At 38.5% G+C, this 15,854-nt stretch overlaps 1 protein-coding gene across 1 annotated transcript in view; it reads left to right on the top strand.

Annotated features, from left to right (window-relative positions):
* ORC2 (origin recognition complex subunit 2) overlaps positions 1-15,854 on the top strand; it is a 51,200-nt gene that overhangs the window by 4,717 nt on the left and 30,629 nt on the right. Inside the window, exons 4-5 of the mRNA XM_007190498.2 lie at positions 189-332; positions 12,194-12,283. Coding sequence (XP_007190560.1) covers positions 189-332; positions 12,194-12,283 — 234 coding nt within the window. The remainder of the gene's footprint in view (positions 1-188; positions 333-12,193; positions 12,284-15,854) is intronic.

Here is a 15,854-nt window from a genome sequence, read left to right as displayed (position 1 = left end):
TTCAAGGTTTTGTTTTTTTAACTTATAAACTGTGGAAGAGAGATCTGTACTTGAATCAAAGAGAAAACACTGAATTTTTTTCCAGCTTTTAAGTAATGACTATGTAATAGTATAGTTTATTTATTTAAATGTAGTGTTTAGAAAGAATTTATACCTGTCATGTTCTAATTCTTTGGATGTTCTTATAGGAGCTAAAATAAAAAAGGAGCGAGCCCAGCTTTTGGTCAACACAAAAAAAATAATAAAGAAGCCAGAATATGATTTGGAGGAAGATGACCAGGAAGTTTTAAAAGATCAGAACTATGTGGAAGTTTTAGGACGCCATGTTCAAGGTATTTGTGGGGTTAGGGGGGTGGTGGTTGTTGGAGTTGGGAGTGTACGCTCATATTTCTGTGGGTGGCCGAAATTGCTTTGCAGGATACATAAAGGTAGTCTGGTAGGTTAGGCAACATTGTGCTACAATTTTTTTCCCAATTTTTTTTTTAATATTTATTTATTTATTTTGGCTGCGCCAGGTCTTAGTTGCGGCATGCAGGATCCTCGTTGTGGCATGTGGGCTCTTAGTTGCGGCATGCGGACTTCTTGGTTGTGGCATGTGGACTCTAAGTTGCGGCATGTGGGATCTAGTTCCCTGACGAGGGATCGAACCCGGGCCCCCTGCACTGGGAGCACACAGTCTTACCCAGTGGACCACCAGGGAAGTCCCTTTCCCAGTTTTTTAAATTGTAATATACCCATAACATAAAATTTACCATCTTTACCATTTTTAAGTGTACAGTCCAGTTATATTAAATACATTCATAATGTGCTACCATCACCATCATCCACCTCCAAAACTTTTTGTGTGGTGTGCTATATTATTTTATTTCTCATCAGAAGAGCATTGCTTCAGGGCTTCCCTGGTGGCGCAGTGGTTAAGAATCCGCCTGCCAATGCAGGGGACATGGGTTCAAGCCCTGGTCCAGGAAGATCCCACGTGCCGTGGAACAACTAAGCCTGTGTGCCACAACTACTGAGCCTGCACTCTAGAGCCCATGAGCCACAACTACTGAGCCCGTGCACCTAGAGCCCGTGCTCCACAACAAGAGAAACCACCACAATGAGAAGCCCACGCACCGCAGCCAAAAGTAGCCCCTACTCACTGCAACTGGAGAAAGCCTGTGCCCAGCAACGAAGATCCAACACAGCCAAAAATAAATAAATAAAATAAATAAATTTAAAAAAAAAAAGAAGAGCATTGCTTCAGATTTTTTCTCTACAGTTGGAAAGGTTGGAAGCACTGAGTTTCTACTGTAGGTTTTTTAATCTATACATAGTACTTTTGTTTTTTTTTTTTAAAAAAAAACCAGTCTGGTGCTTAAATATTTTTAGAAAGATGGTCTACAGACCAAGCACTCTAAAGTTATTTTTTTAAGATAGCTGTACTTTTAACTAATTTGAAGTAATTTCATAAAGCAAGTCACTTTATTATTACCTTGATCTTCTTTACAGAAATAGTTAGAAGGAAGATTCCAAGAAGTAATGTGTTCCAACCTAGGCATACTAGTGTTATGTTTTTTTACACCTAAGCCGGATTCCTGCCAGATTGTGCTTAAAAAATCTTAGTCTTGAATTATAATTTACTTAGTGCTCAAAGAGCACAGATTTATATTAGGGTGTAAGGAGAATAGACATACTTCAGTTGACTTAAAAAAATAAAGATCAAGGAACAAAATCAGTATTGTTGGGCACTAGGGGCATTGGAGCTGGGAGCATGTTAAGAAATGAGGGACTTTGCTTTCACATATTTCGTGGTCTCCCTCATGTCATCTCTGTGCATCAATTCTGTTCTCTCTATGCCACCTGTCTCCCTCATGTACGTACGTATCTTTTACTCTCTCATATTTGACTTATAAATGGCCACTGTGACTACTCCCAACCTTTTTGTCACCTCTTGAGTGATACTGCTTCTGGATTTGTTCCCAGTGTTAAATGATATGATATACAAAACAACCATTGTCCCTCAGCAGGCTTACTGGACAGAGCATATTCTTGTTATTTATTTATTTGTTTATTTATTTATTTATTTTTGGCTGTGTTGGGTCTTCGTTGCTGCACGCAAGCTTTCTCTAGTTGTGGCGAGCGGGGGCTACTCTTTGTTGCCGTGCACGGGCTTCTCATTGTGGTGGCTTCTCTTGTTGTGGAGCATGGGCTGTAGGCATGCGGGCTTCAGTAGTTGCGGCACGCGGGTTCAGTAGTTGTGGCTCACAGGCTCTAGGGCGCAGGCTCAGTAGTTGTGGCGCATGGGCTTAGTTGCTCTGCGGCATGTGGGATCTTCCCAGACCAGGGCTCGAACCCGTGTCCCCTGCGTTAGCAGGCAGATTCTTAACCACGGGCACCACCAGGGAAGCCCTTAGGGCATATTCTGAATAGAACTTTCGATTCTTGACTATTGTGTTAGACCTAAGAAGACATTGAAAAAAATATTTTTTCTAAGTGTTTTCTTTAAAATAGTTTCTTACTGTAATGGTAACACATATCTGTAGTAGAAACTCAGTGCTTCCAACCTTTTTCTCGTAACGGCACCCACAGCAAATGATATTTGGAGGCACACTGAAATAAAGCGGAAAATTTGGGATTTCCCTGGCGGTCCAGTGGTTAGGACTTGGCGCTTTTACTGCTGTGGTCCAGGTTCAATCCCTGGTGCAGCCAAAGAAAAAGAAAGAAAAAAGAAAAGAGGAAAATGCTCCAGACCGAGGATAAATGCCTTGGGCTTCTGACCCCTGTTCCCACCCCCTTTGCAGGCCCTGACTGCATCCTCAGAGGCCTGAGAGGATCAATACTCAGCACACCTGTAACCCATGTCTTTAATTTCTGCACACTGGTTGGGGAACTTTGCTTTAAAGCTGTATTTCTCAATCTTTTTAAAATTATTATCCCCTAAGGAACCTTTCTAGACTTTTTCTCCTTATCACCCCCCCACCCATGAAATTTTAATACTACATATATGCTGTATGTCTCTTTATGTACTAAGATTCTTTGGAGGGCAACAGACCATTGCAATATCTAAGATGTTTTCCACACTCCCCCTCCTCCCACCAAGAGCCATTTCCGTTGCATCAGGAGCAGTATTATTCCTGTTGAGAATGCATGCTTTAAGAACATGGACCTGGGACTTACCTGGCGGCGCAGTGGTTAAGAATCTACCTGCCATTTAGCTATCAGTCATAACAATGTTGCTATGAATATATATCTATCCTGGTATACACACGTACTAGTTTTTCTAGAATATATCCCAAGTAGTGGAATTTCAGGGTCATAAGATATGGGTGTCTTCAACTTTACTGGATAAGGCCAGGCTGTTTTTGTGGTTGTTTAACCTGTGGTCTCTTAAAAGTTCATAGAGTCTGTCATACAGACTGAAGTAAGTCAGAAAGGGAAAAACAAATATCGTATATTAACGCATATATGTGGAATCTAGAAAAATGGTACAGATGAACCTATTTGCAGGGCAGGAATAGAGACACAGATGTAGAGAACGGACATGTAGACACAGAGGGGAAGGGGAGGGTGGGATGAACTGGGAGATTAAGAGTGACATATATACACTACCACGCATAAAATAGATGGCTGGTGGGAACCTGCTGTATAGCACAGGGAGCTCAGCTCGGTGCTCTGTGATGACCTAGATGGGTGGGATTGGGGGGTGTGCGGGTGGGAGGGAGGTCCAAGAGGGAGGGGATATATGTATGCATAGAGCTGATCCACTTCGTTGTACAGCAGAAACTAATACAACATTGTAAAGCAATTATACTCCATCAAAAAAAAAAAAAGTAAACTGAAAAAAAAAAAAGAATCCACCTGCCAATGCAGGGGAGACGGGTTTGAGCCCGATCCAGGAAGATCCCACATGCTGCGGAGCAACTAAGCCTGTGCGCCGCAACTACTGAGCCTGCGCTCTAGAGCCCGCGAGCCACAACTACTGAGCCCGTGCACCGCAACTACTGAGGCCCGCACGCCTAGAGCCCGTGCTCCGCAATAAGAGAAGCCACTACAGTGAGAAGCCCACTCACTGCAGGGAAGAGTAGCCCCCACTCGCTGCAACTAGGGAAAGCCCACGCGCAGCAACGAAGACGCAGCCAACGAAGAAGCGTTGGCGCAGCCAAAAATAAATAAATTAATTAATTTTTAAAAAAAGAACATGGACCTGTTGACAGTTTGGTGTGTATCTGTCTGTCTGCACATGCATGCACACACATAAGTTTGTCTCGAGTCCAGGAAATGGGGCTGTTCATTTGGCTATGGGCATGTACGACAGAGGAGCCCGTAACTTACAGTTAAGTCTTGCAAACGTGACTTTTCCTGTTTTGCTTTGTTTTTTCTTATTTGCCAAAATGTGTATGAGGTGGAGAGTGGTGTTTCAGATAAGGTGTAGGAAGGAGAGTTTTCTTAGTTTTCTTTTTTTTTTTTAATGTGTGTTTTTATTTATTTATTTATTTATTTATTTATTTATTTTTATGTGGGATCTTCCCGTACCAGGGCTCGAACCCGTGTCCCCTGCATTAGCAGGTGGATTCTTAACCACTGCGCCACCAGGGAAGCCCTATTTATTTATTTATTTATGGCTGTGTTGGGTCTTCGTTTCTGTGCGAGGGCTTTCTCCAGTTGTGGCAAGCGGGGGCCACTCTTCATTGCGGTGCGCGGGCTTCTCACCATCGCGACCCCTCTTGTTGCAGAGCACAAGCTCCAGACGCGCAGGCTCAGTAATTGTGGCTCATGGGCCCAGTTGCTCCGCAGCATGTGGGATCTTCCCAGACCAGGGCTCGAACCCGTGTCCCCTGCATTGGCAGGCAGACTCTCAACCACTGCACCACCAGGGAAGCCCTCTTAGTTTTCTTTTAATGTTTTCTTTAGGGAAGAAAAGGTGACATCTATTACCATCTTCTTTAACTTTGAGATACTGAACAATAAGCTTCTGCCTAATCCTTAATTACAAACAGAAGACAATAAGGATTTTTTTTTTTTTTTTTTTGGCCACACATCTTACTTAGTTCTCCAACCAGGGATCGAACCTGTGTCCCCTGCAGTGGAAGCACTGAGTCTTAACCACTGGACCACCAGGGAAGTCCCGATAAGCATTACTTTTAAAACAGAAAGAGACATTTCACAAAGAATCTTAGGGAATATTTAAAAGGAAAAAAACTTTTCAACAAGGACCTTTAAATACTTTATTAATCAATCCCTTTACTTACTATTGAAGTATAAGCTGCTTCTTAATAAGCAACACATATCTTGACATACCTGGCATAACTCTTATATTCTATTAATCCATTCACTCTGGTGAAAAATCATTGCATGGAGGTGCTAGGTGATCTCAGGCATTAAACAGAAGGTTTTCCGAAAGTTCTCCCCCAATCAGACAGGTGTCCTCAAGAGCAATTTGTCTTAATATGCTTCTCTTAAACAATTGATTTGTTTTTTAATTTTATGAACAGAATAATTCTTTAATTGATTATAAGTTGGCTGTTAGAAAATTCTGAGACAAATATGTGGTCTATCCATAGTATTTTTAAAAATTTATTTATTTATTTTTGGCTGCGTTGGGTCTTCATTGCTGTGTGCGGGCTTTCTCTAGTTGCGGCGAGCAGGGGCTACTCTTCCTTGTGGTGCATGGGCTTGTCATTGCAGTGGCTTCTCTTTTTACAGAGCACGAACTCTAGGCGTGCAGGCTTCAGTAGTTTTGACTCGCGGGCTCTAGAGTGCAGGCTCAGTAGTTATGGCCCACAGGCTTAGTTGCTCTGCGGCATGTGGGATCGTCCCAGACCAGTGCTCGAACCTGTGTCCCCTGCATTGGCAGGAGGATTCTTAAGCATTGTGCCACCAGGGAAGTCCTAATCCATAGTATTTTTAATTTAGCCTTATTCAGAGTTCCATTTTTGAACTTAAGGGTGATGTCAGATTTTTAATTGTGGTTAAATTAAAAATCTATTTTTTAAAATTGTGGTAAGAAAATATTGTGGTAAGATATACATTAATATAAAATTTACCATCTTAACCATTTTTAAGTATATAGTTCAGTATTAAGTATATTCACATTATTTTACAACCGATCTCTAGAACTATTTTCATCTTACAGAACTGAAATTCTGTACTCAATTAAACAACTGCCCAGTCCCCCCTCCCCCCAGCCCCTGGAAGCCACCATTCTACTTCCTTTGACTCTGTGAATTTGACTACTCTAGGTACCTCATATAAGTGGAATTGTACACTATTTTTCTTTTTGTGTTTGCCTTATTTCACTTAGCATAATGTCCTCAAGGTTCATCCATGTTTAGCAAGTGTCAGAGTTACCTTCCTTTTTTTTTTTTGAATTTCCTTCCTTTTCAAGGCTGAGTAATATTGCATTGTATGTATATACCACATTTTGTTTATCTGTTTATCTGTTGATGGACATTTGGGTTGCTTCAGCCTTTTGGCTATTGTGAAACTAATGAGAACATACTGTATAGCACAGGGAACTCTACTCAGTGCTCTGTGGTGACCTAAATGGGAAGGAAATCCAAAAAAGAGAGGCTATATGTATATGTAGCTGATTCACTTTGCTGTACAGTGTAATAATGCTCCTAGGAACATGGGTGTACAAATATCTCTGTGAGATCTTGATTTGAATTCTTTTGGGAATTTCCCAGAAGTGGAATTGCTGGATCGTATGGTAATTCTATTTTTAATTTTTTTAGGAACCACCGTACTGTTTTCCATAGCAACTACATCATTTTGCATTTCCACCAACAATGCACAAGGGTTTCAGTTTCTCCACATTCTCACCAACACATGTTGTTTCTGTTGTTGTTGTTTTTTTAATAATAGCCATCCCAATGTGTGTGAAGTAGTAGTGTTATTTCTTTCTAAATTTAACATACTGTTAAATTCTTAGAGATTATTCTCTGGACAAAAAAAACTCTAATAACTGAATAATAATATATTCTAACCTATAAATAATACATAGTTTCCTCTGTTAGACTTCTGAATTATTTCTAAGTTTTTATTATTATAACTAATGTAGTAGTGATTACCCTTGAACATAAATCTTTGTTCAGATGTCTTATTTTTTTCATCAGAGATTCCTCAAATAGAATTACTGGTGAAAGTATATGAACTTAATTTAAAAAAAAAGTAAATGAACTTTATAAGGCTTACATATTGCTAAATTACTTTCTAGGAAGATTGTATCAGCTAGTATTAAGATCCCTCATCAGCATTAAACATTTTTTCTTTTATTTATTAGCCATTTTAACTTCTTCTGTGAATTGTATGTTCATAGTTATTTTGGTATTGTCTATTTTGAGTAATTTTTTTTTTTTTTTTTTTTTAATGAGGATCTTGAATCAGATGCATATGTTTTGATTGATTGATTGATTGATTGATTTTGGCTGTGTTGGGTCTTCGTTTCTGTGCGAGGGCTTTCTCCAGTTGTGGCAAGCGGGGGCCACTCTTCATCGCGATGCGCGGGCCTCTCTCGTTGCGGAGCACAGGCTCCAGACGCGCAGGCTCAGCAGTTGTGGCTCACGGGCCCAGCCGCTCTGTGGCATGTGGGATCTTCCCAGGCCAGGGCTCGAACCCGTGTCCCCTGCATTAGCAGGCAGATTCTCAACCACTGCGCCACCAGGGAAGCCCTATTTTGAGTAATTTTAAAACTATTAAAAAGTTTTATTTATGTATTATACTAAGTCCCTGTTGGCCAGTGTGATTAGAGCCATTGTTAATTGGTCAGTTTATCAAAATATCAGAACAAGGAAATCATAAAAATAATTATATACTGTAAACATTTTGTTTTACATATAAACATATATGTAGATATTTATGTATCATTGTCTTTTCTTTAAATATAAATTTGCCAGTCAGCTGGCTGAAGAACAGCAGCACCTTTTTGTTCTGGTTTTGGGTTTTTTTAGATAGCATATCCATAATGTATTATCTAGGATTTCAAGTTTTATTTCCTTCCATTAGATAGATCATTTAAAGACACTTCTCATGCAGTCTGAAAGTAGTGTGCTTTTATGTTTTTCAATTTTTTTTTACATCTTTTATGGTTTCTCATCCATACCTAATTTGAAATCAGTTGTTTTAGTTAATAACTTTTATCAAGTCTTTCTAAAGCATTTAATTTAGTTTACATAGAAACTACTTGATATTTTTTATTCATATTTTGTCTGTGTGCCAAACATTTAATTTACATAATTACAGTAACAAGTTCTCCATAAACAGACTTATCCATATGTGCATATTATAGATATATGATAGAGGTAGCATTGCAGATCACTAGGCTAAGGATGAACTGGTCAATAAATAGTGTTGGAACAATTGAGTATCCTTATGAAAAAAAGAAATTGGATTCCTAACTGCCATCATAAACAACTTAATTACCTTAATTAAAGATCTACACATGAAAAGCAAATTATAAATGCTTTTACAAGAAAATATAGGAGAATATGGCTTTGGTCTTAATTATAGAAGAATTTCTTTAAAAATGTGTAATCAAAAGAAAAGATTGACAAACTAATTAAAATTCAGAACTTCTCAAGAAGACAAACCACAGCTAGGAGAAAATATAGCAAAAGACATATCTATTAAAGAACTGTTAACCAAAATATACAAAGAGCTCTTAAAACTCAACAGTAAGAAAATGAACAACCTGATTAAAAAATGGGCAAAGGACCTGGACATCTCACCAAAGAAGATACACAGATGGCAGATAAGCATATGAAAAGATGTTCAACATTATATGTCATTAAGGAATTGCAAATTTAGGCAACAGTGGGATACCACTACACATCTATTAGAATGGCCAAAATCCAGGACTTCCCTGGCGGTCTAGTGGTTAAGACTTCACCTTCCAGTGTGGGGGGTACGGGTTCGATCCCCGGTCGGGGAGCTAAGATCCCACATGGCTCACAGCCAGAAAACCAAAACAGAAAACAGAAGCAATATTGTAACAAATACAATAAAGACTAAAAAAACTGGTCCACATCCAAAAAAAAACTTAAAAAAAAAAAAAGAATGGCCAAAATCCAAAATATTGAGAACACCAAATGCTGACAGAGATGTGGAGTAACAGGAACCCATTTACTACTAGTGGGAATGCAAAATGGTACAGCTCCTTGGAAGACAGTTTGGCAGTTTATTACAAACTAAACATATTCTTACCATGTGACTTAGCAGTTGTGTTCCTTCGTATTTACTCAAATGAGTTGAAATCTTTTGTCCACCCAAAAACTTGCACACACAGATGTTTGTAGCAGCTTTGTTCATAATTGCCAAGGCTTAGAAGCAACCAAGAAGTCAACCAAGGATAAATAAACTGATACATCCATGCAGTGGGATATTATTCAATGCTAAAAAAAAATAGTAAGTTATCAATCTATGAAAAGACATGGAGGAGCCTTAAATGCATATTGCTAAATGAAAGAAGTCAATCTGAAAAGGCTACATAACTGTATGATTCCAACTCTATGACATTCTGGAAAAGGCAAAACTATACAGACAGTAAAAAAAGACATTGGTTGCCAAGGGTCAGGGGTAAGGAAGGGATGAATAGATGGAGTACAGAGGATTTTTAAGGCAGTGAATCCATTCTGTATGATACTATAATGATGGATACATGTCATCATACTTTTGTCAAAACCTATAGAATGTACAACAGCAAGAGTAAACCATAATGTAAACTATGGACTCTGGATGATAATGAAGTGTCAACATAGGTTCATCGATTCTAACAAATGTACCACTCTGTTTTTTGTTTGTTTGTTTGTTTTAATTTTAATCATTTATTCATTTTGTTTGTTGTTTTACAAATGTACCATTCTGGTGTGAGATATTGATAATGGGGGGAGGCTGTGGATATGTAGGGCAGGAGATACATGGGAAATCTCTGTACCTTCCACTTGAGTTGGTTGTGAACCTAAAACTGCTCTAAAAAATAAAGTCTGTTTTTTAAAAATTCAGTACTTCTCTTCATCAAATGACATTATCAAGAAGTGAAAAGACAAGACACAGGATAGAGAAGATATTTCTTCTTCTGGAAATAAGAAACCCGTAAAAAGGTGTTAAGCTTCATTAGTGACTAGGGAAAGGAAATTAAAATGCTTTTGCCCGTGAAATTCATTTTGTACCCACTAGATTGGCAAAGATTAAGGAGTTTAGATAATACCAAGTGTTCGTGCATATACACACCAATGGGAACTCTTAAGCAGTAAAGGGAGCAAACACTGACTTTGGAAAAGTTTGGCACTTTAATAAACTCATTAAAAGTTTGGGGACTTCCCTGACATCACAGTGGTTAAGAATCTGCCTGCCAGTGCAGGGGATGCAGGTTCAATCCCTCGTCCGGGAAGATCCCACATGCCACGGGTCAACTAAGCCCGTGCGTCACAACTACTGAGCCTGTGCTCTAGAGCCCACGGGCCGCAACTACTGAGCCTGTGTGCCACAACTACTGAAGCCCACACGCTCTAGGGCCTGTGTGCCACAACTACTGAGCCCACGTGCTGCAACTGCTGAAGCCCACATGCCTAGAGCCCATGCTCTGCAACAAAGAGAAGCCACCACAGTGAGAAAACTGCACACCGCCACAAAGAGTAGCACCTGCTCACCACAAGTAGAGAAAGCCCACTGGCAGCAATGAAGACCCAATGCAGACAAAATTTTTAAAAAGTTTGGCACAATAATAAACCCATTACATGTTAACATAAATTACATGTATTTTGATGAAAAACATCTATTTCAAAAAATTATTGAAGAGGGCATAGTTTTACATTTTTGCAAATCTCTTTAATGTCTGACCAAATAGACAACAGCTGGATTTTCATATCTGCTCACGCATTCTGTTAGCTGACAGGATGGTGATGTCACCACACATCATGTAGTTTCTGGATTACCTCAACATACACTCATGATTGAGGGTCTGAAAGTCAGATCTTGTCTTAGTGTTACTATGAAACAGTTTCAGCCTCAGGGACCTCAGAGACGCCCTACCCGCCACCCTGCAACAGACTACATTTTTTTTTTTTAATTTTATTTATTTATTTTATTTTTGGCTGTGTTGGGTCTTTGTTTCTGTGCGAGGGCTTTCTCTAGTTGCGGCAAGCGGGGGCCACTCTTCATCGCGGTGCGTAGGCCTTTCACTATCATGGCCTCTCCTGTTGCGGAGCACCAGCTCCAGACACGCAGGCTCAGTAATTGTGGCTCACGGGCCCAGTTGCTCCGCGGCATGTGGGATCCTCCCAGACCAGGGCTCGAACCCGTGTCCCCTGCACTGGCAGGCAGATTCTCAACCACTGCACCACCAGGGAAGCCCCAGACTACATTTTGAGAATCACTGTGATAGCAAGTAGACTAATAGCCATGAGTGTCCAGTATGTTGTAGGTAGCAGTTGTTATTTAAAGGGAGGATTAAAGAATGAAATTAAGTCAGGGTCTTAGTTGAGAGTAAGAGAACTTCTATCATATAACAACTGTTTAAATCTCAACCTCAGGGCTTCCCTGGTTGCGCAGTGGTTAAGAATCTGCCTGCCAATGCAGGGGACATGGGTTTGAGCCCTAGTCCAGGAAGATCCCACATGCCGCTGAGCAACTAAGTCCATGCGCCACAACTACTGAACCTGTGGACTGGAGCCCACGAGCCACAACTTCTGAGCCCGCGCTCCTAGAGCGCATGCTCTGCAACAAGAGAAGCCACTGCAATGAGAAGCCCATGCACCACAATGAAGAGTAGCCCCTGCTCGCCACAACTAGAGAAAGCCCGCATGCAGCAATGAAGACCCAACGCAGCCAAAAATAAAATAAATAAATTTATAAAAAAAAAGAAAGAAGCATAACTAATAAAGTTCCTTTTGTTCTCCCTCCTCAGGGGCAACTTCTATCATGAATTGAATGCATATCTGGAGTGTTTTTTAGTGGGCTTTTTATTGTTGTTGTGTTTGTTTATATATTTTTGTGTATCTGTGAATAACATGTTTTCTGTGTTTTAAAATTTATATAAACAGTATCATAGTCTACTGTGTATTTTAAATATCTTATTTATAAATATGTATTGTTAAACATTTATGCAAGACAGTGAGGGGTACAAATCCTAAGTTTTTGTTAAAATTCTGTCTTTTTTTTCCTATTAATTAACCTCACCCATTTTTCCTAAATGTATGTTGCATTTTTCTTTCAGAATCCTTGAAAAATGGCTCTGCTACAGATGGTGGGAATAAAGTTTATTCTTTTCAGAATAGAAAACACCCTGAAAAGATGGCTAAATTAGGTATGTTGCTTTTCTGACTTCTGTAATCACTATTCACCTTTTCTAAGAAGGTGTATTTAACCACATTTCCCACTGTTATCACCCCATTGCATTCACTAAAAGAATGAATGAGAGATGTTATTTTATTTTCAAGCATACTTAAAGTTATTAGTTTTTTTCATGCTCAGATGTCTTCTGTTCTTAGCTAGGTTCTAAGGTTATAGTAGAGACCCTGTCTTAGTTTCCTTCCCACAACATCTAGCATAGGCTCTTAACAAATTTTTGTTACGTAAACGAGTGACTTAAGTCACACAGAGATATTCTGAATTTATTGAATAAGAGTTTTACACTGTATGTAGAAGAAAAGAGTTGTTCGTATTATAGAAAATTATTTATGTAAAATTGTTAGGAATGGGCTGTTCTAAAATTTTTCTTACCCAGGTTACCACTTATACTAATTACACATGAATTACTGATTTTCAGAGAACTAAACTTAAATAAATTATATATAACATTAAAATTAAACTGGCAATTTAATTCTTTTTAAAAATTCAGGTGGCACTATTCTTGGATCCTGTGGCATGAGGGGTCATCAGTTTTGAAAGCTTTGAGGAAAGGAAATAACATGTGAAAGCACTTTAAAATTAAGGACGTCCATAAGTATATGGAAGTTTGGGAATACCAAAAAGTTAAGAGCAAGGGAATAATAATTAACTACCTGGCAAAATGTAGTCGTTGTACAAGAGGACTTATAATCTATAATTATAGAACATCTATATATGTGTCTTAAGTGGTGTATTTTTATGCAGTCATTGTAGCCAGTGATCATTTAAACATTCAAAGTCAAATGAATGTCACACTTGTTGAGTGTTGACACTGATGAGGGACATAAAAGAAGTAATTATAAGACCTGTGTTTCTGAACATAATACAATTTAAGCATTTGCAAAATTCAGTTTTTCTGAAAGGTATAATATTATATGCATCATTAATTTTGAACCTAACATGGTACGTACAATAATTTACACTAATTGATGTGTTTCTTAGAGTTTATTATCTACATAAAGAAATTTAAAAAGTTTTTGATACAAATGAACTTATTTACAAAACAGAAATAGACTCACAGACCTAGAAAACACACTTATGGTTACCAAAGGAAAAGTGAGGGGAGGTTTAAATTAGGAGTCTGGGATTAACAGATACACACTACTATATAGAATATAGATAAACAGCAAGGATCTACTTACTGTATAGCACAGGGAACTATACTTGATATTTTGTGATAACCTATATGGGAAAAGAATCTGAAAAAAATGGAATCACTTTGCTGTACACCTGGAACTAACACAACACCTTAAATCAACTATACTTCAATGAAAAATAAATAAATTTTAAAAAAAATTAAAAAATTTTTGATCTGTAAAAATGACTGAATTCTGTATAGGATCTCTGGGACACCAGAGGAAAATGCTAATATAATTACTAGAGGAAAGATCAGATAGACACCAAGGCCAAAGTGAAACCCTAAGGACAGAGAAGCATTGGAGAAGGAGAACTAATAGTGGAAAGAAAAATGGAACCTCACTGGAGTATCAAATAGAAGTTCCCTGAGTGGATAGTCAACATGCACATAACTGCAGTGATACATGTCTCATATCTGTATGTGCTGTGAGGAACTTAAGTATTGTTATGATGGGCATTTCTGTCATCAGATCTGAAAGAAATATAGTCATGAAAAGATAGTTTTCTGGATAGTTTAAGACTGATCATACTTTCCAAAATCTGTGTTTAGTTAGGACCTGTGTTTAGTTATGTTGCTCTTTGACTTATTAAGTATTTTTGCTAATTGTGTTTACATCTAAATATATCAATAAAATAGAATGCCTTAATATTTTAAAATAAGTTATGATCTGTCAGAAAATCATATATTACTCTGAGTATAAAAGATGATTAAATATAATTGGACTAACCAAGATATAGGGCTAGAAATAGAGCAAGAGTTAGATTGGAAGGCTTTGTAAAACACAGAGAACACGTCCAGGATGAGTAAGTAAATGCAAAGAAAGAGCAAAGGTAGAATTACCACATAGAAAGGGCAAGGACAGTAAGGAGTTTGACCAGCTTCGAGAAAGAGATGAATTTAAGGAAATTGAAACTAGATTGGATAGATAGGATCAGATAATAACCTGATGAGAAGTTATTATTAGGCAAAGAGGAGTTTTATTTTAAAATTTCTAATATGTTGCAGACCAGTTGTTGTATGAAATATAATACAAATGAATTAGAAAATTAAATAAAATATTTGCCCCAATTTTTTATTATTGAAATTAATATCCATACATGGATGACTGTCTCTTGTTTCCTTTCCTCTTCAATTCTTCCTTTTTCTTCCTTTCTCCTTTTGTAGTTTAAAGTTATTTAAAAGCAGAGAATTTTTGTTTCAATATAAAACCAAAATGATGTCAGCTAAGTTACTTTGTACTTTTGTGGCTTTTTGTTGATGTGAAGGTTTTTTTCCTATCCTGTGGATCAACAGCCTTTAATCCAAACATGGCATATTTTTCTGGTATAAAGAGAAGGCCAACGCCTGAGCTTTAGGTACCTGCAGGTTAGAATGCTTGGGAGGATGAGGGCAGTGAAGTAGAGATGGAATAACTACCAACAGTAGGCAGGGACCAGGCTAATACTATGAAACCCAGATGGAGGAACAATTTCAAAGAAAGATATAAAAAACTGTAATGAATGATACAGAAGATCAAGGAGGTTAAGAAAAAAGAAACCAGTGCATTTGTAGGGACTGTCATGAATATCTTGGGTCAGTTCCAAGATTGGATAAAGCTGTGTGAAATAGGTTAAAAAGAGTTTGAGTCAGTAAAGTGGCTTAATTTACACAATTCAACTATACTTTGTCTTTAAAAAAAAAAGAAAAGATGGAAGAGAACTTAAATAGTGTTCTCAGTGAACAGTGTTCTTAGTGTATGTTAATTGGGGAAATGTAAATCTCTTCCTTCAGTTAGACTCAATTCCCATATGCCTATCACAGTGTGAGAATGTGAGCATCTTTAAAGATAAACATTGTATTTTTCATTTTAAATGGCCCCCTTTTTTAAAAGTAAATTTATTTATTTATTTATTTTTGACTGTGTTGGGTCTTTGTTGCTGCGTGCAGGCTTTCTTTAGTTGCGGCGAGCGGAGGCTACTCTTCGTTGCAGTTCGTGGGTTTCTCATTGCAGTGCTTCTCTTGAGCACGGGCTCTAGGTGCGCGGGCTTCAGTAGTTATGGCATGCAGGCTCAATAGTTGTGGCTCACGGGCTCTAGGGCACAGGCTCAGCAGTTGTGGCGCATGGGCTTAGTTGCTCCGTGGCATGTGGGATCTTCCCGTACCAGGGCTCAAACCCATGTCCCCTGCATTGGCAGGAAGATTCTTAACCACTGCGCCACCAGGGAAGTCCTGGCCCCTTCTGTTCAGAAGCCAATTATTTCATCTGATGCTCAGTTGAAGAAATGCCATCTGGGACTTCCCTGGTGGTCCAGTGGCTAAGACTCCGTACTCCCAATGCAGGGGGCCTGGGTTCGATTCCTGGTCAGGGAAC

Source organism: Balaenoptera acutorostrata, chromosome 8 (assembly GCF_949987535.1).
Source record: "Balaenoptera acutorostrata chromosome 8, mBalAcu1.1, whole genome shotgun sequence".
Lineage (NCBI taxonomy): Eukaryota > Metazoa > Chordata > Mammalia > Artiodactyla > Balaenopteridae > Balaenoptera > Balaenoptera acutorostrata.
This window is presented reverse-complemented; position numbering and strand designations above follow the sequence as displayed.